The sequence below is a fragment of the Oncorhynchus keta genome, chromosome 2, assembly GCF_023373465.1.
Source record: "Oncorhynchus keta strain PuntledgeMale-10-30-2019 chromosome 2, Oket_V2, whole genome shotgun sequence".
Lineage (NCBI taxonomy): Eukaryota > Metazoa > Chordata > Actinopteri > Salmoniformes > Salmonidae > Oncorhynchus > Oncorhynchus keta.
The window spans coordinates 18,057,897-18,083,520 of record NC_068422.1 but is presented as its reverse complement, the minus strand read 5'-3'; the positions used below and the strand labels follow the sequence as shown (position 1 = coordinate 18,083,520).

At 41.0% G+C, this 25,624-nt stretch overlaps 1 protein-coding gene across 5 annotated transcripts in view; it reads right to left on the bottom strand.

Annotated features, from left to right (window-relative positions):
- Positions 1–25,624, bottom strand: part of LOC118379065 (calcium-activated potassium channel subunit alpha-1) — a 257,064-nt gene that overhangs the window by 11,052 nt on the left and 220,388 nt on the right. For 2 of the 5 annotated variants that reach the window (XM_052473233.1, XM_052473242.1), the window contains 9 exons: positions 25,054–25,177; positions 24,273–24,497; positions 23,688–23,880; positions 22,404–22,532; positions 15,655–15,785; positions 14,396–14,590; positions 13,909–14,036; positions 13,473–13,694; positions 3,376–3,404 (listed from right to left, as the gene is read on the bottom strand). In XM_052473233.1, coding sequence (XP_052329193.1) covers positions 3,376–3,404; positions 13,473–13,694; positions 13,909–14,036; positions 14,396–14,590; positions 15,655–15,785; positions 22,404–22,532; positions 23,688–23,880; positions 24,273–24,497; positions 25,054–25,177 — 1,376 coding nt within the window. The remainder of the gene's footprint in view (positions 1–3,375; positions 3,405–13,472; positions 13,695–13,908; positions 14,037–14,395; positions 14,591–15,654; positions 15,786–22,403; positions 22,533–23,687; positions 23,881–24,272; positions 24,498–25,053; positions 25,178–25,624) is intronic. The other 3 variants (XM_052473237.1, XM_052473243.1, XM_052473244.1) reach the window with 2 other exon arrangements.

The window sequence follows — 25,624 nt, the reverse complement described above, 5'->3', positions numbered from 1 at the left end:
GTGTAGAAACATGCATAATGGCTGAAGTATCTGGTGATTAGTGTAGAAACATGCAGAATGGCTGAAGTATCTGGTGATTAGTGTAGAAACATGCATAATGGCTGAAGTATCTGGTGACTAGTGTAGAAACATGCATAATGGCTGAAGTATCTGGTGACTAGTGTAGAAACATGCATAATGGCTGAAGTATCTGGTGACTAGTGAAGAAAGATCCATAATGGCTGAAGTATCTGGTGATTACTGTAGAAAGATCCATAATGGCTGAAGTATCTGGTGACTAGTGTAGAAACATGCAGAATGGCTGAAGTATCTGGTGATTAGTGTAGAAACATGCAGAATGGCTGAAGTATCTGGTGATTAGTGTAGAAACATGCAGAATGGCTGAAGTATCTGGTGATTAGTGTAGAAAGATCCATAATGGCTGAAGTATCTGGTGACTAGTGTAGAAAGATCCATAATGGCTGAAGTATCTGGTGATTAGTGTAGAAACATGCATAATGGCTGAAGTATCTGGTGACTAGTGTAGAAACATGCATAATGGCTGAAGTATCTGGTGATTAGTGTAGAAAGATCCATAATGGCTGAAGTATCTGGTGATTAGTGTAGAAACATGCATAATGACTGAAGTGTCTGGTGATGAGTGTAGAAACATGCATAATGGCTGAAGTATCTGGTGACTAGTGTAGAAAGATCCATAATGGCTGAAGTATCTGGTGATTAGTGTAGAAACATGCATAATGGCTGAAGTGTCTGGTGATTAGTGTAGAAACATGCATAATGGCTGAAGTAACTGGTGATTCGTGTAGAAACATGCACAATGGCTGAAGTATCTGGTGATTAGTGTAGAAACATGCAGAATGGCTGAAGTATCTGGTGATTAGTGTAGAAAGATCCATAATGGCTGAAGTATCTGGTGACTAGTGTAGAAACATGTATAATGGCTGAAGTATCTGGTGATTAGTGTAGAAACATCCATTATGGCTGAAGTATCTGGTGACTAGTGTAGAAACATGCATAATGGCTGAAGTATCTGGTGATTAGTGTAGAAACATCCATAATAGCTGAAGTATCTGGTGACTAGTGTAGAAACATGCATAATGGCTGAAGTATCTGGTGATTAGTGTAGAAAGATCCCTAATGGCTGAAGTATCTGGTGATTAGTGTAGAAACATCCATAATGGCTGAAGTATCTGGTGACTAGTGTAGAAACATGCATAATGGCTGAAGTATCTGGTGATTAGTGTAGAAACATCCATAATGGCTGAAGTATCTGGTGACTAGTGTAGAAACATGTATAATGGCTGAAGTATCTGGTGACTAGTGTAGAAACATGCATAATGGCTGAAGTATCTGGTGATGAGTGTAGAAACATGCATAATGGCTGAAGTATCTGGTGACTAGTGTAGAAACATGTATAATGGCTGAAGTATCTGGTGATTAGTGTAGAAACATCCATAATGGCTGAAATATCTGGTGATTAGTGTAGAAACATGCATAATGGCTGAAGTATCTGGTGACTAGTGTAGAAACATGCATAATGGCTGAAGTATCTGGTGACTAGTGTAGAAACATGCATAATGGCTGAAGTATCTGGTGACTAGTGTAGAAACATGCATAATGGCTGAAGTATCTGGTGACTAGTGAAGAAAGATCCATAATGGCTGAAGTATCTGGTGATTACTGTAGAAAGATCCATAATGGCTGAAGTATCTGGTGACTAGTGTAGAAACATGCATAATGGCTGAAGTATCTGGTGACTAGTGTAGAAACATGTATAATGGCTGAAGTATCTGGTGACTAGTGTAGAAAGATCCATAATGGCTGAAGTATCTGGTGACTAGTGTAGAAACATGCATAATGGCTGAAGTATCTGGTGATTAGTGTAGAAACATGCAGAATGGCTGAAGTATCTGGTGATTAGTGTAGAAACATGCAGAATGGCTGAAGTATCTGGTGATTAGTGTAGAAACATGCAGAATGGCTGAAGTATCTGGTGATTAGTGTAGAAAGATCCATAATGGCTGAAGTATCTGGTGACTAGTGTAGAAAGATCCATAATGGCTGAAGTATCTGGTGATTAGTGTAGAAACATGCATAATGGCTGAAGTATCTGGTGACTAGTGTAGAAACATGCATAATGGCTGAAGTATCTGGTGATTAGTGTAGAAAGATCCATAATAGCTGAAGTATCTGGTGACTAGTGTAGAAACATGCATAATGGCTGTAGTATCTGGTGATGAGTGTAGAAACATCCATAATGGCTGAAGTATATGGTGACTAGTGTAGAAACATGCATAATGGCTGAAGTATCTGGTGATTAGTGTAGAAACATCCATAATGGCTGAAGTATATGGTGACTAGTGTAGAAACATGCATAATGGCTGAAGTATCTGGTGATTAGTGTAGAAACATCCATAATGGCTGAAGTATATGGTGACTAGTGTAGAAACATGCATAATGGCTGAAGTGTCTGGTGATGAGTGTAGAAAGATCCCTAATGGCTGAAGTATCTGGTGATTAGTGTAGAAACATGTATAATGGCTGAAGTATCTGGTGACTAGTGTAGAAACATGCATAATGGCTGAAGTATCTGGTGATGAGTGTAGAAAGATCCATAATGGCTGAAGTATCTGGTGATTAGTGTAGAAACATGCATAATGGCTGAAGTGTCTGGTGATTAGTGTAGAAACATGCATAATGGCTGAAGTATCTGGTGACTAGTGTAGAAAGATCCATAATGGCTGAAGTATCTGGTGATTAGTGTAGAAACATGCATAATGGCTGAAGTGTCTGGTGATTAGTGTAGAAACATGCATAATGGCTGAAGTAACTGGTGATTCGTGTAGAATCATGCATAAAGGCTGAAGTATCTGGTGATTAGTGTAGAAACATGCATAATGGCTGAAGTATCTGGTGACTAGTGTAGAAACATGCATAATGGCTGAAGTGTCTGGTGATTAGTGTAGAAACATGCATAATGGCTGAAGTAACTGGTGATTCGTGAAGTATCTGATCACTAGTGTGGAAAGATCCATAATGGCTAAAAGGATTTACTCTACTTTGACTGACTTCACTTGTTTACTTTATTGTTCCCATCTGGAAAATGTGTTTGCTGTTTAATTTGTCTGAAAACAAGTCAAAGTGGCATCAAACCATTTGGTGTGGTCATATAAACTACTCCATAATAGAGTATTTAAGAGGGACTGATGACGAGCTTATAGTCATGCAGGTCTGGGATGCTGTTGGGCGTTGTAGCATTTATTTTGGAAACACCAGAAGCTTCTTTGCTTTCATTTAGAAAGCAAAAAAAAGTCAACAAGGGCATGACTTTGATGCATTATCTACTTCATGCATATTCATTCATCGCATCCATACCTTGGCCCATTTTATTCATCCTTGTTGCACTTTAGAAAAACAAGTGTGAACTACGCATGTAAGACAAATAGGCATCATACATTGTATAACCATACAGTGGGGAGAACAAGTATTTGATACACTGACGATTTTGCAGGGTTTCCTACTTCCAAAGCATGTAGAGGTCTGTCATTTTTTATCATAGGTACACCTCAACTGTGAGAGACGGAATCTAAAACAAAAATCCAGAAAATCACATTGTGTGATTTTTAAGTAATTAATTAGCATTTTATTGCATGACATAAGTATTTGATTACCTACCAACCAGTAAGAATTACAGCTCTCACAGACCTGTTCGTTTTTCTTTAAGAAGCCCTCCTGTAATAACTGCACCTGTTTGAACTCGTTACCTGTATAAAAGACACCTGTACACACACTCAATCAAACAGACTCCAACCTCTTCACAATGGCCAAGACCAGAGAGCTGTGTAAGGACAACTGTTGGCGCAATTATTAGAAAATGGAAGAAGTTCAAGATGACAGTCAATCACCCTCGGTCTGGGGCTCCATGCAAGATCTCACCTCGTGGGGCATCAATGATCATGAGGAAGGTGAGGGATCAGCCCAGAACTACACGGCAGGACCTGGTCAATGACCTGAAGAGAGCTGGGACTACAGTCTCAAAGAAAACCATTAGTAACACACTACACCGTCATGGATTAAAATCCTGCAGCGCACGCAAGGTCCCCCTGCTCAAGCCAGCGCATGTCCAGGGCCGTCTGAAGTTTGCCAATGACCATCTGGATGATCCAGAGGAGGAATGGGAGAAGGTCATCTGGTCTGATGAGACAAAAATAGAGCTTTTTGGTCTAAACTCCACTCGCCGTGTTTGGAGGAAGAAGAAGGATAAGTACAACCCCAAGAACACCATCCCAACTGTGAAGCATGGAGGTGGAAACATCATTCTTTGGGGAAGCTTTTCTGCAAAGGGGACAGGATGACTGCACCGTATTGAGGGGAGGATGGATGGGGCCATGTATCGCGAGATCTTGGCTAACAACCTCCTTCCCTCATTAAGAGCATTGAAGATGGGTCGTAGCTGGGTCTTCCAGCATGACAACGACCCGAAACACACAGCCAGGGCAACTAAGGAGTGGCTCCGTAAGAAGCATCTCAAGGTCCTGGAGTGGCCTAGCCAGTCTCCAGACCTGAACCCAAATAGAAAATCTTTGGAGGGAGTTGAAAGTCCTTATTGCCCAGCGACAGCCCCAAAACCTGAAGGATCTGGAGAAGGTCTGTATGGAGGAGTGGGCCAAAATCCCTGCTGCAGTGTGTGCAAACCTGGTCAAGAACTACAGGAAACATATGATCTCTGTAATTGCAAACAAAGGTTTCTGTACCAAATATTAAGTTGTGCTTTTCTGATGTATTTAATACTTATGTCATGCAATAAAATGCAAATTAATTACTTATAAATCACACAATGTGGATTCTGGATTTTTGTTTTAGATTCCATCTCTCACAGTTGAAGTGTACCTATGATTAAAAATGACAGACCTCTACATGCTTTGTACGTAGCAAAACCTACAAAATCGGCAGTGTATCAAATACTTGTTCTCCCCACTGTATGTATAATAACCAGTCTAAATGTGCCAGGATGAACCTTAAAGGGGTTCTTCAGGATTTTGTATCTACTTCCTCTGAGTCAGATGAACTCGTGTATACCATGTTTATGTCTCTGTGTCCACTATGAAGGAAGTTAGAGGTCGTTTCGAGAGCCAATGCTTACTGGCGTCGGCGCAATGTCTGGAAGTCTATAGGTATCTACTAGCATGGGTATCTACGAGTTCATCTGTCTCTGGAGCAGTAGATAAAAGGGCCTCATTGCCAAAATCCCAAAGTATTCCTTTAAGGATTTTGGGCACTGACCAGCCAGGCTAGTAGATCACAAATTCATGTCCAAAATCTGTGCCATGCGATATTTGAACATTTCACTGGCCTGGCTAGCTTGTTTGTCAGATTATCTACTAGCCCAGTATAAAAGGTTCTAGCCTCAGTCTAGCTTAATATCCATCCCTAAAAACATTTTAACATATCAAAGTGTATTACGGTAACATGGTTCCAATTCATTTGCTAATAATTCTATAAAATGATGTTACAGCATGTACTCTACATTGGTATACAAATGCAAAGCAACTATAGAATGTCCATGCTTGTTTCCACAGCGTTCAGAGAGTTGTCCATGCTACTGTATAAATGGTCCTCTTTTTTGATTTGACTGTAATTTAAAAAAAGATATGAAAAGCATGCAACATCCAAACTTAATATTTCTAAAAGTGGCATTCGCCTATATTAAAATACTAAAATAAGTATGCTATGTAAGACCAGAAAATATGCAAGATAAATAAAAACAAGCTTGTAAGTATATTTGTAGTCTCACCTAGAGTACTAACCATTGTAGCATTCACTCAGCAACCTCAGTAACTGTTAAAGATATCCTGTAAATCCACACTTAAACTTCAGTATTCTCAAGGAGATCACACACAAATGATCTCTCAGTTTGCAGTTTGTGTGAGTAGTTCCTTGTTTAGAGATTACAAGTGTAGTATTGCATTATATTCAGCTGGAGACTTGGCTAAATAAAACATTTATAAACAGCATGTGACGCCTAGCATTGGGGTGAGTTGCTGTCGGGAGTGTTCTGGAATCCAATGGACTGCTTTAGCATTAGTTAGCCTAGCATGCTGATGAACAAGGCAGTTTAATAAAATAATGAGTATTATTTCAATCTTCTCGATTTCGCGGATTGGATAATGGGATAATCAGGAGTCTAGTGACACCTTCCATCCCTGGACTGAGATATATCCCTTATCCGTCACTGCAGTGAAAACATAGTCTCATAGGGCCGTTTGGACCTATATACTTTTTTGGGCCTTTTCCCCCAGCATTGTCCCAGCCAGGAAGAATGAAGTCCTCCACACTAACATGGGGCTTGCCTGTCCTAGCCACTCGGTAGCTCACCATATAAGATGCTTCTAGACCCTTCTTATTAATGGTATCTGTTGCTTTTATACATGTCTTAGTACTCCCGGGGCTTATTTTTCAAATTGCCATGTTTTGTCTCTAAATGTCTGCACAAGTTTCATCGAGTTCTGAGATAGTACTTTTGCACATATAACACACTGTGGCTGAGGAAAGGCACTACTCCTAATATAAGTGAACCCCAAATCAATGTAGTTCTCATCATATTTGCGCCTCTTCGATGGTCCAACGTCCCTGTCTGTTGTTCGGTGCTTTCCCGGGGAAGGGGGCAGTAGCTCTTCGGCTGCATCAGATTCACAACTGTCAGTGTCCATGTTTGCTGGGCTAACAACAAATGTATAATTACTGATGCTAGCATTGGATGTGCTCGCGGAAGCAGAACAACTTGTGTCGTCGACAGGTGCAGGTGTAGTACTGCTGGTAGTAGCAGTACTACCAGTAGAGCTGGTATGTGTCTCTATGGACATAGGCCTTACTTTTTTAACCATTTATCATTTTTCAAGCAAATGGATTGAGCAGCAGCTGCGTTTGGCTACATATGGACTGTTAGTGGAATTCCCGCAAAAAAAGTAATGGTTAATGTGATTGGATGTTAATTATTTAACTAGGCTACCTGTACTTGACATTGTGTTGTTATTTCACTGAACATGAGATGGTTTAATTTTATTTTTGGCAGTGAAACGAGGCTACTCACACCTCACCCAAATGTATAGTCCCTTTGGAAAATATAAATGGACTGTTTGAAAATGTGACGAAAAAATATATACTGTATATATGTTTTTTATATATGCCGACGGCATTGCCCAGTGTGGGAAAACCTGACATAGATAAATACATTTATAAATATGTTTATAAAAAGTGAGTCAAACCATTAATCAACCATTAACACATGCCTTATAAGTAATCTGATGAGTTGACAATAACTGCTTTATAACTGGTTTATTAGTACACTGGTAGTACATTATAAATTATTTTGAAATTGTGAACATACTATGATCAAACAGCTTATTAATTATCTTAACTCAGTAATAAATAATTTAAATGCTTAAATGTCTATTTAGAGATTACTTACTTATTTACAAATATAGGAACAATGATTAATACATGTAAGTAAACTGTAAACTGTGGGGCAGTATTTTGATGTTTGGATGAAAAACGTACCCAAATTAAACTGCCTATTTCTCAGGCCCAGAATCTAGAATATGGATATAATTGTCAGATTAGGATAGAAAACACTCTAAAGTTTCCAAAACGGTCACAATATTATCTGTGATTATAACAGAACTGATATTGCAGGTGAAAACCAGAGGAAAATCCAACCCGGAAGTGCTGTTTTTCCTGAAAGCTCTCTGTTCCATTGCCTGCCTTTGCTCCATTTAAAGGGATATAAACCAGATTCCTTTTCCTATGGCTTCCACATGTTGTGAACAGTCTTTAGACAAAGTTTCAGGATTGTATTTTGAAAAATGAGTGAGAAAGATCACATCGCATCATTGCATGGCTGGGTGGCAGCAGAGTTTTGCATGTGCAACAGCTTGGAGCAGACATTTACTCTCTCTCTCCTATTGAAGAAGCTAGTCCCGGTTGAAATATTATCGATTATATATATCGTAAAAACAACCTGAGGATTGATTATAAAAAACGTTTGACATGTTTCTACGAACTTTATGGATACTATTTGGAATTTTTGTCTGCCTGGTCGTGACCGTTCAAGCCTGTGGATTTCTGAACATAACGCACCAACCAAATGGAGGTATTATGGATATAAAAATAATCTTTATGGAACAAAAGGAACATTTATTGTGTAACTTAGAGTCTTGTGAGTGCAAACTTCCAAAGATCATCAAAGGTAAGCGATTCATTTTATTGCTTTTCTGACTTTCGTGACCAATCTACTTGGCTGCTAGCTGTTTGTAATGTTTTGTCTACTGAGAGAGATGTCCTTACATAAAAGCTTGGTATGCTTTTTTGAAATCTGCCACACCAGGTGGATTAACAACAAACTAAGCTGTGTTTTGCTATATTGCACTTGTGATTTAATGAAAATTAATTGTTTTAGTGTTTTTTTTCTTTTTCTTTTTTTTTTACCCCGTTTTCTCCCCAATTTCATGGTATCCAATTGTTTTTAGTAGCTACTATCTTGTCTCATCGCTGCAACTCCCGTATGGGCTCGGGAGAGACGAAGGTTGAAAGTCATGCGTCCTCCGATACACAACCCAACCAAGCCGCACTGCTTCTTAACACATCCTACCCGGAAGCCAGCCGCATCAATGTGTCGGAGGAAACACTGTGCACCTGGCAACCTTGGTTAGCGCGCACTGCGCCCGGCTTGCCACAGGAGTCGCTGGTGCGCGATGAGACAAGGATATCCCTACCGGCCAACCCCTCCCTAACCCGGACGACGCTAGGCCAATTGTGCGTCGCTCCACGGACCGCCCAGTCGCGGACAGTTACGACAGAGCCTGGGCACGAACCCAGAGTCTCTGGTGGCACAGCTGGCGCTGCAGTACAGCGCCCTTAACCACTGCGCCACCCGGGAGACCATTTTTAGTACTTTAATTTTAATTTTACGCTCTGCAATTCAGTGGATTTTGACGAAAATGATCCCGCTAACGGGATGGGTGCATCAAGAAGTTTTAAGGGATCTTAATGTCAAGTGTTACCTTCTGCTGTTATCAGCGCTTGAATTGGGATGAAAGAAGTGCAGGAGCTGTCTTTTTCCAAGTTGGTCCATTAAACTATGTTCAGCGAAATTCAAAAATTACATTATGCTATAGAGACCTCTGATTATTCATTGTTACGGGTTCATACACATTTTCAATGACTCCTCCATGACTTTTAACCAAATTTGCACGGCTATTATTATAGTCTACATGAAAAAGTAAGCATTATTGACACTGGAAGGCTGCTTGCTGTTGCCACCCTTGATATAAAATATTAAAACCAAATACTTCTGCTTTAAAAAATTATTCCCTCATTCAATGAATCAGGGATCAAATGGATAAGGTATCTAACTAGAAATGTTTATATACAGCACCAGTCAAAGGTTTGGACATACATACTCATTGCAGGTTTTTCTTTATTGTTTTACTATTTTCTACATTGTAGAATAATAGTGAAGACATCACAGCTATGAAATAACACATATGGGATCATGTAGTAACCAAAAAAGTGTTCAACAAATCAAAATATATTTGAGATTCATCAATGTAGGGGTGTTATACAGAAGATTGCCCTATTTGATAAAAGACCAAGTCCATATTATGGCAGGAACAGCTCAAACAAACAAAGAGAAATGACAGTCCACCATTACTTTAAGACATTAATGTCAATCAATCCAGAACATTTCAAGAACTTTGAAAGTATCTTCAAGTGCAGTCGCAAAAACCACCAAGCACTATAATGAAACTGGCTCTCATGAGGACCGCCACAGGAAAGAAAGACCCAGAGTTACCTCTGCTGCAGAGGATAATTTCATTAGAGTTACCAGCTTCATAAATTGCAGGCCAAATAAATGCTTCACAGAGTTTAAGAAACAGACACATCTCAACATCAACTGTTCAGAGGAGACTGTGTGAATCAGGCTTTCATGGTCAAATTGCTGCAAAGAAACCACTACTATAGGACACCAATAATAATAAGAGGCTTGCTTGGGACATTAAACCGGTAGAAATATACCCTTTGGTCTGATGAGTCCAAATTTGAGATTTTTTTTGTTCCAACCGCCATGTATTTGTGAGAGGCAGAGGAGGTGAACATATGATCTCCACATGTATGGTTCCCACTGTGAAGAATGGAGGAGGAGGTGTGATGTGCTTTGCTGGTGACACTATCAGTGATTTACTTAGAATTCAAGGCACACTTCACCTCTTCAACCTATGGGGGCGCTATGTCATTATTGGATAAAAAAAACGTGCCCGTTTTAAGCGCAATATTTTGTCACGAAAAGATGCTTGACTATGCATATAATTGGCAGCTTTGGAAAGAAAACACTCTGACGTTTTCAAAACTGCAAAGATATTATCTGTGAGTGCCCCAGAACTGATCTTACAGGCGAAACCAAGATTACATTTACATTTAAGTCATTTAGCAGACGCTCTTATCCAGAGCGACTTACAAATTGGTGCATTCACCTTATGACATCAATGAAACTTCAAACAGGAAATGAGCAGGATTTTTGACGCTCTGTTTTACTATCGTCTCCTTATAAGGCTGTGAATATGCTGTGAACGAGCTTATGCGCTCTGCCGTTCATCCAAGATGTCTGCAGCATTGTGACGTATTTGTAGGCATATCATTGGAAGATTGACCATAAGAGACAACATTTATCTGGTGTCCCGCCCGGTGTCCTGTGTCAAAATTATTGCGTAATCTGTAGGTCCATGCGCGTTCCATTTCTTCAGAAGAGAAAGTCAACTGCCACGAAGGATTTATCGTCGATAGATATGTGAAAAACACCTTGAGGATTGATTCTAAACATCGGTTTGCCATGTTTCTGTCGATATTATGGAGTTAATTTGGAAAAAAGTTAGCGTTTTAATGACTTAATATTTGTTTTTCTTTTTTTTTCTTTTTCTTTTCTTACCCAAACGTGATGAACAAAACGGAGCGATTAGTCGACACAAATAATATGTTTTGTAAAAACGGAACATTTGCTATCTAACTGAGAGTCTCCTCATTGAAAACATCTGAAGTTCTTCAAAGGTTAATTATTTTATTTGAATCCTTTTCTGGTTTTTGTGAAAATGTTGCATGCTGAAAGACAGGCATAATCCTATGCTAGGCTATCAATACAGTTACACAAATGCTTGTTTAGCTATGGTTCAAAAGCATATTTTGAAAATCTGAGATGACAGTGTTGTTAACAAAAGGCTAAGCTTGAGAGCAAATCGATTAATTTCATTTCATTTGCGATTTTCATGAATAGTTAACGTTGTGTTATGCTAATGAGCTTGCGGATAGCTATACACAATCCTGGATACAGTTTTTTTCCGTAGCTAAACGTGACGCAGAAAACGGAGCGATTTGTCCTAAACAAATAATCTTTCAGGAAAAACTGAACATTTGCTATCTGAGAGTCACCTCATTGAAAACATCCGAAGTTCTTCAAAGGTAAATTATTTTATTTGAATGCTTTTCTGGTTTTTGTGAAAATGTTGCCTGCTGAATGCTAACGCTAAATGCTACGCTAAATGCTACGCTAGCTATCAATACTGTTACACAAATGCTTGTTTTGCAATGGGTGAGAAGCATATTTTGAAAATCTGAGATGACAGTGTTGTTAACAAAAGGCTAAGCTTGAGAGCAAATAGATTCATTTCATTTCATTTGCGATTTTCATGAATAGTAAACGTTGCGTTATGGTAATGAGCTTGAGGCTGTAGTCACGATACCGGATCCGGGATGGCTCGGTGCAAGAAGTTAACCAGCATGGCTACCCCAGCATTCCATCCCATCTGGTTTGCGCTTAGTGGGACTATCATTTGTTTTTCAACAGGACAATGACCCAACACACCTCCAGGCTTTGTGTATTGTAATTGACAAAGAAGGAGAGTGATGGAGTGCAGCATCAGATGACATGGCCTCCACAATCCCCAACCCTCAACACAGAGATGGTTTGGGATGAGTTGGACCGCAGAGTGAAGGAAAAGCAGCCAACAAGTGCTCAGAATATGTGGGAACTCATTCAAGACTGTTGGAAAAGCATTCCAGTTGAAGCTGGTTGAGAGAATGCCAACAGTGTGCAAAGCTGTCATCAAGGCAAAGGATGGCTACTTTGAAGAATCTAAAATCCAAAATATAGTTTGATTTGTTAAACACCTTTTTGGTTACTACATCATTCCATATGTGTTATTTCATAGTTTTGATGTCTTCACTATTATTATACAATGTAGAAAATAGTAACATATAGAACAACCCTTGAATGAGTAGTTTGACTGGTACTGTATAAGGCTCAGATATTACTGTTTCAGGGGAAATCTCTGCACAGCAAGTTATTTGTCAATTAGGCTATTCTTAGATCATTTTTTACGTTGTCACAATAACTGTTTAATACATTTAAATTTAAGTAATTTAGCAGATGCTCTTATCCAGAGCGACTAACAGTAGGGAATGCATACATTTTCAAACTCCCAGCTTTCGGTGCAGATGTATTTAGGCTATCTATTGTGCCGGTGGAAAGGCGACAACTACATTAATGCTTAGTTAGCTATAATTAAATGGCGACAAAGCTGCTACAAGTTATGTTTTGATTTGGCCATCTCGTTAGACTGTTGTCTGTCGTTACTTTATACCGGCTGTTGAAATGTCACACTCTCTCTCCTTGGGCAACAGCCCACTCACACTGGCACTCATGCAGCACCACAGACATGCACTGAAGGGTCATTCGGATAATGGCTGATATGTCATTTTTTAATTGATTGATCATATTTAAAAGTCTACTGTCACACGCAGATTCACTGACTAGCGGCAAATAAACTTGAACAAAGTGGAATCAGAAAAATGAATGCCCACTCTCCCTTGCTATTATTCAATGCAGATCCTGCCTTCATTCCACTTTCATCAAACTTTTTTTCCTTGGTGTGGGAATCTGGGCCGGCAACATGCTATTTTGTTTTATAGAGGAGCCGGTTACATTCCCAAAAAATTTGAAGTGCCAGTAAAGCGCTCAGCTCTGGCCCAAGTCAAGCACTGGCTGTCATCATCGACTTAAGGCACTTCGGTAGCCATTTTGATTTCTATGTTATAGAGCCATTGATGTCGATCAGTGAGAAGAAACCGGATAGGACACTTGACAACAGTTAAGACAGTTCACAGGCATTACTCGACAAACATGGTTACATCCCAAATGGCACCCTATTCCCTGAACCCGAAAAGCAACAATCTTTTTTCTTTTTTTGCCCCCAAATTGGTAATGATTTAAAAGAGGCACTAACTGTCAAGCAGTAACACTTTTATATTTTATTAACCTTTTGTATCATAAATGAAATGGCCATTAGGGCTCTGGTCAAAAGTAGTGTACGATATAGAGAATAGGGTACCATTTGGGATGCAACCATCTTTAGAGGGGTACATACTTCTGTTTGTCCCGCGAGTCCCTGCTCTTGGCGCGGTTGGTACGGTTGGTGGCAGTGAGAGAATGGACGGAGGAGCTCTTTTTGCTGGAAGAATGGGAGGAGTGGGAGCTGTGGGAGAGGCTGGCCCTGGACTGACCCGCATTGTGGTCAAACTGCATCAGGCAGAAGATCAGGTCTGATGGCACCAACTCAAAACCATATGGCGGATTGGTTATCACATACCTAAAGAGGAAAGAGCCAGTGATGAGTCATCAGTACAGATGATCTACAATTGATTTATCCCAAAAAATTATCAACCAGATGCCAAAGCTGGTTGAAATGGCGTAATTACAAACATATTACAACAGTTGAAATCTAGTTGTAATGATGTCGTTGCAACCAGTTTTGCCTTCTGGGTAGTGGACATTCTGCCAACAGTAATTTAAAACATACTCACCGTTTAGTGCATTGACTTGTATGACTTTGTGTGTTTAAATGTGCGTCTCTTAATCGATAAATTCCGAAGCACAGCATGTTGTATGTTTTTAAAGCTTTACAAAATAAGTCACCGTAGCAGCCACCATCCTGTAAGGCAGAGAAGCAGAACATTTCATACGGAGTTTTGATATTTCACACACGTTTGTCAAATGATACAGATCTCAATAAAAAAATCGGATAAAAATACATATATTTCTTAATGTGAATGAAAGGTGTATTTACATATGAACATACTATATCTCCCTCAAAACTAATTTCATTATAAACATGTCCATTGTTTGTATAGTACAGCATTTGCTATGATAGGGGTCACAGGCCTGGATATATCATATCACCCAGCCATCTCCACATGCCCTGTTCTCCCCTACTGGCCTCGATGAGCAAACAGCCCCGAAGGACTTCTCTCTACTGCAAGCCGAGGTGTCAAAACACAACCAGTCACTTACTCCCAAGTCAGCGAAAGGCCCGTCGTACAAGGCTAGCTGTGCCACACGACACCTGTCCCGGTTAGCGAGGGTCTGCGGCGTGCTGTAGCCTCCTCGTAATGCGTTCTCCTCCGCCAACAGACCCTCCAGCTCCGGAGTGGCCCCCCCTGTTACCAGCGTCCGGATCAGGGTGAGGATATTATCATTGAAGTATGTCTGAAAGGATGAAGGAGAAGGAGATAGAGAAAGAGAGAGAGAGAGGGAGTATCCTTAAGCAAAGCAAACCCAGTCAAAGTCACAGCTGAATCCACACAAAGTGCCATGCAGCCTGAAGAGACAGTGCTATCTAACCCTGGCCTGTCTCTTCACGTCGCCCTGCACCCAGACTGAACAAACAGGATATTCCAATTACTGCAGGTTACACTCTCTCTCACTCCTCTCCGTTCACGTCCATCAGACAGAGCTACAGTGACTTGTTCCTACACATTCATGCTGTTGAAGTACTCTTAGGAGTGGTAAGATCGGGAATGAAAGGTTTAGCCGGATAGAGAAGAAACGACAGTAGAGTAGCAGTGGTGGGATAATAAATATGGAACAACCTCCTGTTAGTCAGTTACACCAATGTAGACTAGAGAACATGTTCAGGCCTTTTGATATCTCTGTCCCTTCTCCCTAATATCATGCACATCTTGGTTACTTCTTTGTTCCCCATTAGTGAGCCTGTACTGTGATGTCTGCCGCTTTCTAACGCTGTAGACTATAGAGGTTACAGCTGTCTCTCTGTCTGTCTGTCCTTGTTTGTTCTACACAGGAACATGTCCCCTGGCTGGGCCGCTGTCAGGGTTCAGAGCAGAATGATGGACGAGGCCAATCTATTAAGTAGCATGACCTTTGTCTACAGTGAATCGCACTTGAAGGCAGCTTCTCAGTCAAAGTGAAAGGTAGACAGATTAAGCTATCATACCAGGTAAAGTGCCAGGGTTTCGTGTCTGTCTTCCGGGAGCTTTTTAAACACTGGGACATAAAATGCAATTGTACCAAGACCTTGCTTGATATGATGATGTCTGTATAGATACCTTTTAGTTAAAAACATCTATAGGTACACCTTCCTAACCAATATTTTCATTGCGCATTTAGGTTATGAAATGTCTAAACCACAAGCACTTTGCGTTATCAACTGTGGTCCGAACCCGGGTCTCTGGCGAGCCCACTGAGCTAAAGCCTAGCCAATCGCTCAGGGGAGCCAACACAAGCCTTCAGGTCTGGGTTTTGTGTCTTACCGCACTCATCAGGGAATCCAGCACACTGACTGCGAAGGCCGTCCCACAGGCAAAGGGCTGAGTGAGGTACAATTCTGTGTCAGGGTCATCATCATCATCCTGGTCCAGGAACTGAACATTGGCGTCATTCACTGGTGGAGAAAGACATACAAATATGAACTTATTGATGTGTATGCTACTACAGTATCATGGTATTGCATGAAACACATGCTGTTGACTTTGCCAGTAACATGCCGACTAGACCGGCCAGGTTGCGTGCGTGAGCATTGCAACACATACATGTTATTCACTCATTTCATCCAAACTGCTCGTGCATCAACGGGCAGTTTGGATGCGCTGATGCGCTGTAAGTCCCGCCTTTCTCATCTACTCATTGGTTTTCCCAAGCATACTAACCCAAGTGGGTGATTGAAAGATGAATGTGGAGAGATTAATCCTCGACCAACCTGTGCCCCCGCACATTGACTCTGTACCGGTACCCCCTGTATATAGCATCGTTACTGTTATTTTACTGCTGCTCTTTAACTATTTTTTACTTATCTATTTTTTTTTTTTACTTAACACTTATTTTTCTTAAAACTGCAATGTTGGTTAAGGGCTTGTAAGTAAGCATTTCACTGTAAGGTGAAAGTACCTGTTGTACTCAGCGCATTTGACAAATATAATTTGATTTGATTTAATCAAAGAAAACTAACAAAAAACTAACTAGGTCTCCCCTTTACCTGTGAAATAATTGTCAAAGTAGAGATACAAAATCGTGTGTTAACTCAAAATGGGTAAAAATTCTACAGAAATCCAGCAAAAAAATAGGACCATTATGGATTTCAGGGAAAATAACAACCCAAAGTTTAGCTCCCAGGACAAAGTAGCTAGCAACAACAAGCTAGCTAAATGTCCATGAATGTTTCATGTGTGTTTTGACCAGTCTCCAAATGAATAGAGTTGGTTCACAGTTGGTTTTGATATTTTAACTTCATAAACGCGTCATAAACGTGTCTGGTGGGGAGAGACAAAATCGACATGACCACAATGGCGGACGCGCGTATGGGGACGGTTTGGTCAAGGTGTAGGCTGCTGAATATACAATACAGTATAACTCAATTTGATCAAAAGCTCAACCATATGGAGTGAAGAATTATCATGCATACTATATACTTTTACATACAAACTAAATGTGCAACTTAATCTAAGACATGGTTCACATCCAACAGTGACTATGAAGCATCACATATTCAGTGATAGAACGTACACAATGCCTGATAGCACAGAGGGATTGCTTTAAACAGTCAATGGCAGGGGATATGGATTGTTATGAGAATGAGTGGGGGTTTAGTATTTCAAAAGTATACATTCAAATCATTGTTGTACTTGGAGAAGATCTTAATCTTTATAGGCATCCTTGAACCCAAACATACACTGAGTATACAAAACATTAGGTACACCTTCCTAATATTGAGTTGCAACCCCTTTTGCCCTCAGAACAGCCTCAATTATTTGGGGCATATACAAGGTGTCTCTACAAGGTGACGAAAGCGTTCCACAGGCATGCTGGTCCATGTGACTCCAATGCTTGCCACAGTTGTGTCAAGTTGGCTGGATATCCTTTGGGTGGTGGACCATTCTTGATACACACAGGAAACTGTTGAGCGTGAAAGACCCAGTACCGTTGCAGATCTTGACACACTCAAACCAGTGCACCTGGCACCTTCTACCATACACCGTTCAAAGGCACTTAAATCTTTTTTTCTTGTCGATTCAACCTCTGAATGTCACACAAACACAATCCATGTCTCAATTGTCCCAAGGCTTAAAAATCCTTCTTTAACTTTTTATTGCAGTGGGCTAAATCAGGGTCAAATAATTTCTTGGTAGTCTTAAACAAAATGGATTAAATAAGATAAAAAATCCTCGACTCTACACACAAAACCCCATAAAGACAAAGTGAAAACAGGCTTTACATTTTTTTTGCAAAAAAACAACCTTATTTACATAAGTATGCAGACCCTTTGCTTTGACTCGAAATTGAGCTCAGGTGCATCCTGTTTCCATTGATCATCCTTGAGATGTTTCTACAACTTGATTGGAGTCCACCTGTGGTAAATTCAGTTTATTGGACATGATTTGGAAAGGAACACACCTGTCTATATAAGGTTCCACAGTGACAGTGCATGTCAGAGCAGAAACCGAGCCATGAGGTCGAAGGAATTGTCCGTAGAGCTCCGAGACAGGATTGTGTCGAGGCAAATCAAATCAAATCAAATTGTATTTGTCACATACACATGGTTAGCAGATGTTAATGCGAGTGTAGCGAAATGCTTGTGCTTCTAGTTCCGACAATGCAGTGATAACCAACAAGTAATCTAACTAACAATTCCAAAACTACTGTCTTATACACAGTGTAAGGGGATAAAGAATATGTACATAAGGATATATGAATGAGTGATGGTACAGAGCAGCATACAGTAGATGGTATCGAGTACAGTATATACATATGAGATGAGTATGTAGACAAAGTAAACAAAGTGGCATAGTTAAAGTGGCTAGTGATACATGTATTACATAAGGATGCAGTCGATGATGTAGAGTACAGTATATACGTATGCATATGAGATGAATAATGTAGGGTAAGTAACATTATATAAGGTAGCATTGTTTAAAGTGGCTAGTGATATATTTACATAATTTCCCATCAATTCCCATTATTAAAGTGGCTGGAGTTGGGTCAGTGTCAATGACAGTGTGTTGGCAGCAGCCACTCAATGTTAGTGGTGGCTGTTTAACAGTCTGATGGCCTTGAGATAGAAGCTGTTTTTCAGTCTCTCGGTCCCAGCTTTGATGCACCTGTACTGACCTCGCCTTCTGGATGATAGCGGGGTGAACAGGCAGTGGCTCGGTGGTTGATGTCCTTGATGATCTTTATGGCCTTCCTGTAACATCGGGTGGTGTAGGTGTCCTGGAGGGCAGGTAGTTTGCCCCCGGTGATGCATTGTGCAGACCTCACTACCCTCTGGAGAGCCTTACGGTTGAGGGCGGAGCAGTTGCCGTACCAGGCGGTGATACAGCCCGCCAGGATGCTCTCGATTGTGCATCTATAGAAGTTTGTGAGTGCTTTTGGTGACAAGCCGAATTTCTTCAGCCTCCTGAGGTTGAAGAGGCGCTGCTGCGCCTTCTTCACGACGCTGTCAGTGTGAGTGGACCAATTCAGTTTGTCTGTGATGTGTATGCCGAGGAACTTAAAACTTGCTACCCTCTCCACTACTGTTCCATCGATGTGGATAGGGGGGTGTTCCCTCTGCTGTTTCCTGAAGTCCACAATCATCTCCTTAGTTTTGTTGACGTTGAGTGTGAGGTTATTTTCCTGACACCACACTCCGAGGGCCCTCATCTCCTCCCTGTAGGCCGTCTCGTCGTTGTTGGTAATCAAGCCTACCACTGTTGTGTCGTCCGCAAACTTGATGATTGAGTTGGAGGCGTGCGTGGCCACGCAGTCGTGGGTGAACAGGGAGTACAGGAGAGGGCTCAGAACGCACCCTTGTGGGGCCCCCGTGTTGAGGATCAGCGGGGAGGAAATCTTGTTGCCTACCCTCACCACCTGGGGGCGGCCCGTCAGGAAGTCCAGTACCCAGTTGCACAGGGCGGGGTCGAGACCCAGGGTCTCGAGCTTGATGACGAGCTTGGAGGGTACTATGGTGTTGAATGCCGAGCTATAGTCGATGAAAAGCATTCTCACATAGGTATTCCTCTTGTCCAGGTGGGTTAGGGCAGTGTGCAGTGTGGTTGAGATTGCATCGTCTGTGGACCTATTTGGGCGGTAAGCAAATTGGAGTGGGTCTAGGGTGTCAGGTAGGGTGGAGGTGATATGGTCCTTGACTAGTCTCTCAAAGCACTTCATGATGACGGAAGTGAGTGCTACGGGCGGTAGTCGTTTAGCTCAGTTACCTTAGCTTTCTTGGGAACAGGAACAATGGTGGCCCTCTTGAAGCATGTGGGAACAGCAGACTGGTATAGGGATTGATTGAATATGTCCGTAAACACACCGGCCAGCTGGTCTGCGCATGCTCTGAGGGCGCGGCTGGGGATGCCGTCTGGGCCTGCAGCCTTGCGAGGGTTAACACGTTTAAATGTCTTACTCACCTCGGCTGCAGTGAAGGAGAGACCGCATGTTTTCGTTGCAGGGGAAGGGTACCAAAAAATGTATGCAGCAATGAAGGTCCACAAGAACACAGTGGCCTCCATCATTCTTAAATGGAAGAAGTTTGGAACCACCAAGACTCTTCCTAGAGCTGGCCGTCCGGCCAAACTGAGCAATCAGGGGAGAACCTGGTTGTCACTCTGACCGAGCATTAGAGTTCCTCTGTGGGGACGGGAGAACCTTCCAGAAGTACAACCATCTCTGCAGCACGCCGCCAATGTACATTCCAGAAGACTGAAATATAACAAAACCGTTTGACATAGAAACACTGGATTTTTGGTGTAAAAATCAATAAATGTTTATTAATTATGAAAAATAGTAATAACATTCCACCCATGATGCCACTAGGTGGCGCTTTGGTCATTTGACTGCAGGAAAGGTTTATCCTGTCTCCTCCCCTTCATCTACACTGTGGATTTAACAAATTACATCATAGCTTTCACCTGGATTCACCTGGTCATGGAAAAAGCAGGTGTTCCTAATATTTTGTAAACTCAGTGTATATCGAATCTGTGAGTATTGTTTCTGGTTGGATTTGGGGTCAGCTCTTACACTCATGGCTTTATGCATATTTAAAGCCTCAAGCTTTGAAATTCAACGCAAACAATCCTCAAGAGATCAAATATATAGTATTAACAACACGGATAAGATATAGTTTTGTCTTGTAAATATAGCTAATAGTTCCAGCTATATCTACACTGAACAAAAATATAAACGCAGCATACAACAATATCATTGATTTTACTGAGTTACAGTTCATATGTGGTTATCAGTCAATTTAAATTAATTCATTTGGACCTAATATATGGATTTCATATGACTGGGAATACAGATATGCATCTGTTGGTCACAGATACCTTTAAAAAAATGGGCCTCAGATTTCTGCACTGTTTTTTTGTGCATTCAAATTGCCATCCATGAAATACAATTGGGTTTGTTGTCTGTAGCATATGCCTGCCCATACCATAACCCCACCGCTACCATGGGGCACTCTGTTCACAACGTGGACATCAGCAAACTGCTTCCCCATAAGATGCCATAAACGTGGTCTGCAGTTGTGAGGCCGGATGGACGTACTGCCAATTCTCTAAAACGACGTTGGAGGCAGCTTATGGTAGAGAAATGAACATTAAATTCTCTAGCAACAGCTCTGCTGGACATTCCTGCAGTCAGCATGACAATTACATGCACCCTCAAAACTTGAGACATATGTGGCATTGTGTTGTGTCAAAACTACACATTTTTGAGAGGCCTTTTATTGTCCCCAGTACAAGGTGCACCTGAGTAATGATCATGCTGTTTAATCAGGTTCTTGATATGCCACACCTGTCAGGTGGATGGATTATCTTGGCCAAGAAAAAATTTTCACTGACAGGGATGCAAACAAATTTATGGGATCTTTTATTTCAACACTTACCATGTTGTGTTTATATTTTTGTTCAGGGTATTCATTTAAAAAGTCTTGTTACATACTTTTCACTGCCCAAAACTATGTCCATTTTTTAAAAACATGCCTTTGACCACAAAAAGCACAAAGCTTTTAAAAATAAAGTATTGATGTTGAGTTTTGTTTCAGAAGTGTTACTTCTATCAGACACTTCCAGCTGGGTGCGAAAATAAACGTCAGTCAGATTTGACGAGTCAGATGAAAGGAAGGAGGTCATTGGCCAGAGGATATGATCTATGAAGAACTAAGATGCTACTTTGGAAACAGCCACAAGGACTGGTTTGGGATGAAAGGTCGTTGTGATTCTCAGAAAAGAGAAAGAAAAGAACAGGCGCATGAAGAAAGGAAGAAAAAATAGGCCAACACAGTCAATTGCAACAAAAGAACCCAGAGTAACATAGTACAATGTACTCAAAGTGATACCATGGGAATGAACCAGACTAGGGCTACGTCCCAAATGTCACTCTGTTCCCTACATAGTCAAGGCACAGGGCCCTGGTCAAAAGTAATGCACTACATAAGTAATAGTGTGCCATTTGGGAAGCAACCACAGCCTCTTGGGCCAGGCAGCACGAGAAATCAAAAGGCAGCTTGATGGAGGACGAGGAGGAGGCGGCTGTAGAGCAACACTGAGGCAGTAGCTTCTTACCCAGCTCTGTTAATATTTGTATGTTGATCCCACTGCTTTTATCCTGACTGAATGAAACCACAGGCAGGACTTTGCCTGCTGGTTTTGACAATGGTGCTACAGACAAGTGTTAGGGAGAAATAGTTACGTGATGAAGCATGTTCAAGAGGTTATTAAGATCAGATGAATGTATTAGTCACGAATGGTTAGAAACATGAAAATAATCTTCAGAAGGTTAGAGAGCAGCAATTGACTGAGGAATTATGTTCTGTTTGGTTTTGGTTGGTTGTCATCGTCAAAACCTGAAACATTCTTACTATAGATTAGATTAGAAAATGTTTCATATTCTCAATGAGGCAATTCACTTTGGTGCTTTTTCGTCAATCATTAATAACAAATATTAATATAATTACATGAAACGTTTCCTTTTCACACATTTCACCCTCCTAAAAGAGTTTGTCAAAGTGACATTTCATTCATACCTGCTGACATACCTAGTTCAGTGATGATGGGGATGTTGGCCCCTGTTGTGATGGAAGCCTGTCGGACCAACCCCCCATGAAGTGGACTGTTTTCAGGAGAGGACCTGTCCATGCCTGGTGGAGTGAAACCTGCATGGACAGATATATAGACGTTAATGACTGCCTACGACATATATTTAAAGGCTCTATAAATGCGTACATTGTGGGTTACTACAAATCACATTCTTGCTATGTAGCACTGTTGTTCTGCCCCTGAGCAAGGCATTTAACCCCATTGTTCCACGGCACCGATGACGTGGATTAAGGCAGCCCTCCGCACCTCTCTGATTCAGCGGGGTTGGGCTAAATGCGTAAAAAACATTTTGGTTGAATGCATTCAGCTGCGCAACTGACTAGGTATCCCCCTTTCCCTTTACTTATCTATTATCTGAGGAAAGTAGTAGAAAGTAGAAAGGAACAAATCATTATTTATTTATAATAAATTGATATATGTTTTAGCCATTCTTTGTCACATTCAAATCATTTGTAGTAAGACAATATTACACAATGTTGAGTGCAATATTATTGAGGTCCCTCCATCCATCCCTAAAACATAACAAATGTTACATGTGGCCCATTTTGTTTCCATTAATGCCACAAAATAATAAAACAAGTGATGTGAGATTGACTTGACATCTCTTGCTTTCCTCAAACTGACACGTAAACACATTCACTCAGTGATGCTGTATGCATTATACATGGTCCTTGTTTTGACATCTGTGTCTTGCTGCTGACTACGGAAAACCGTTAGGTCACACAAGTATTAGAGACACAACCCAAGTGCACAGAAATGTATTTTCAGGACAAGAGGTCTCATTTACATTACATTCAATGCCAGGGAGTGGCAGGCCATTATTGAAGACCATCTCACTCCACTGCCACTTCTCACAAGAGAATTGTTTGATATAATATTGATAAATGATCTGCTATAAAAAAATATATAAAAATGGTCAGATTGATTACATATGAATAATAATCATTCTTATTATTCATTTGCATTTAATCTACAAACAAATACACATTTAATTGACTTTGCATTCTCAAGTAAAGCATTATGCCAGGATAATGCCAGATTATCACCAATTACATAATGAAGAAACCAACCAGTAGCTAACTAGTCATTGAACATGAATCACCAGGCTTTCCTGTCAAACACACCAGGTCAGGGATATTCGTCCAGCCAGGGCCTGTCTCCTCTGGGCAGAGCACTGAACTATGATAGGCCAACTCCTTCCCCTTGCTTACCTTGGGAGTTAGCCTGCAAGACCCCGATGCTGTCGTCAAACTGCATGGACTTGATGTTGAGTGACGCCAGGATGCATTCCTTGTCCTGCAGTGACGCGTCGTCAATATTGTTCTGATTGGCCGACAGGATGACACACATGTCACAGAGGTTGATATTGACAGCCCTCAGATCGGCCCGGCTTAATGGTGTGCCCTGTGAAATATGAATATAAGATGAACAAACATTGTTATTCTATAATAAATGATAATAGTAGAGATGTGATGGTGTGCCCTGTGACAGGAGAGGGATACAAAGGTGAAAAAGTTATTCTATACACTGTAAAAGATTTCCTGTCATTTTTACAGTAAATTACTGGCAGCACAGTCATTTGTTACAATGTAGTTGAATAAAGCCAACATGTAAAGGTATATACAGCTATATAACATTAAACAAAGATTGTACAATGACTAAGTGTGAATGGTCACGTCATATCGCTGAGTCTCAGTTTCAGTTATTTAACTCAATTAACTTATATTCCTTTTGTCTTTCTTCTGGAGGAAAACAAACTGACATCAATTTTCAAAATGTGATTTAGCTCTACTCACAGGTAAGATGGAGACTTTGGGGAAGTTGTGAAGGGTCTCCCATTCCCTCTTCAGGTACTCCAGAGAACCCACAAACACGATGGGTTTCAGCTCGTGGTAGTGGAAGTTGCTAGCTCTCAGAGGCATCACAAGGTTCCTTAGACCCACCAAAGCCGACTTCGCGTCTCCAAATATACAGACGACCACGTGGCCGCTTAGGACAGTCATGGCAGCTTCACTTCTGGTCTGAGACAGGGAAAAGAATCCAGTGACATAATATAATACAAGCCTTATAAAAGGACATTAGAAAGGCTCTTACTTATAACAAGTAATAAAGCATTATACCTGCAGGCTGCAAATTACTAACCTCATTCAGTTCAGTTATTCTGAACAAAGTGTCCCTTGAAATTATTATTCATCTACTGACTGTAATATAGTATCTATTAGATTGTAATTTGCCATTTCTAATACAGCATATTGGTATAATAAATGTCCTATATACAGGACCCCCCCATGGAGCAAATGGCATGTCAACCACCTCATTACAATGTGTTTAACTGCCCTTTTGTGACACAACACGTCTGTCGCGGGAGAGGACCGTGTCACCAGATGCGTTCCAAATAACATCCTATTCCCTTTATAGTTGACTACTTTTGACCAGGACCCACAGAAAATCCATAGATCTCAGGTCAAACGTAGTGCACTATATAGGAAATATGGTGCCATTTGGGACACAAGCACTGATGAATGACCCCCTCAGCGGGAGGGAGAATGGAGACGCGTGAGGGAGTGAGGTACCCACCAAGATGACCTTCTCGATGTCTTTGGACTGGCACCAGTGGAACATCCCTGTGGAGTCGTACTTCTTCACGTTCATGTCCATGTTCTCAATCTGTTCGTTCCCCGGCATGAGGAGAGGGTCATGCCTAATCAAACAAAAGGAGGAGGGAGGGAGGAGAGAGAAGAGGGAGGAGAGAAATGGAAGGATAAGAGATAGACCTGCAGGGAGGATTGGAAGCTTGTCGTCGTTGTGTCGTTTTAAAATGTAATGAACTGGCGCATAGTCGGCAGCCGCTGGTCAATATTTGAACATCAAGATGAAAGGCAATAAATTGTTGAGCATTATTTACCTGCGGTTGTATAACCTGAAAGTTGGCGAGACAAATCTATCTGGTTTATATTTCAGCTCAGCAGATGGAGGTATAGTATATAATGCTTACAAACTAGAGATAAAGAACATCAAGATACTAAAGGATGTTTAGTCTACATGTCAGAAAAGCATATTTCAGATCAGGGAACCTGACTGCTGTTTACAGTATGTACAGTGCCTTCAGAAAGTATTCACACACCTTGACTTTTCCCACATTTTGTTG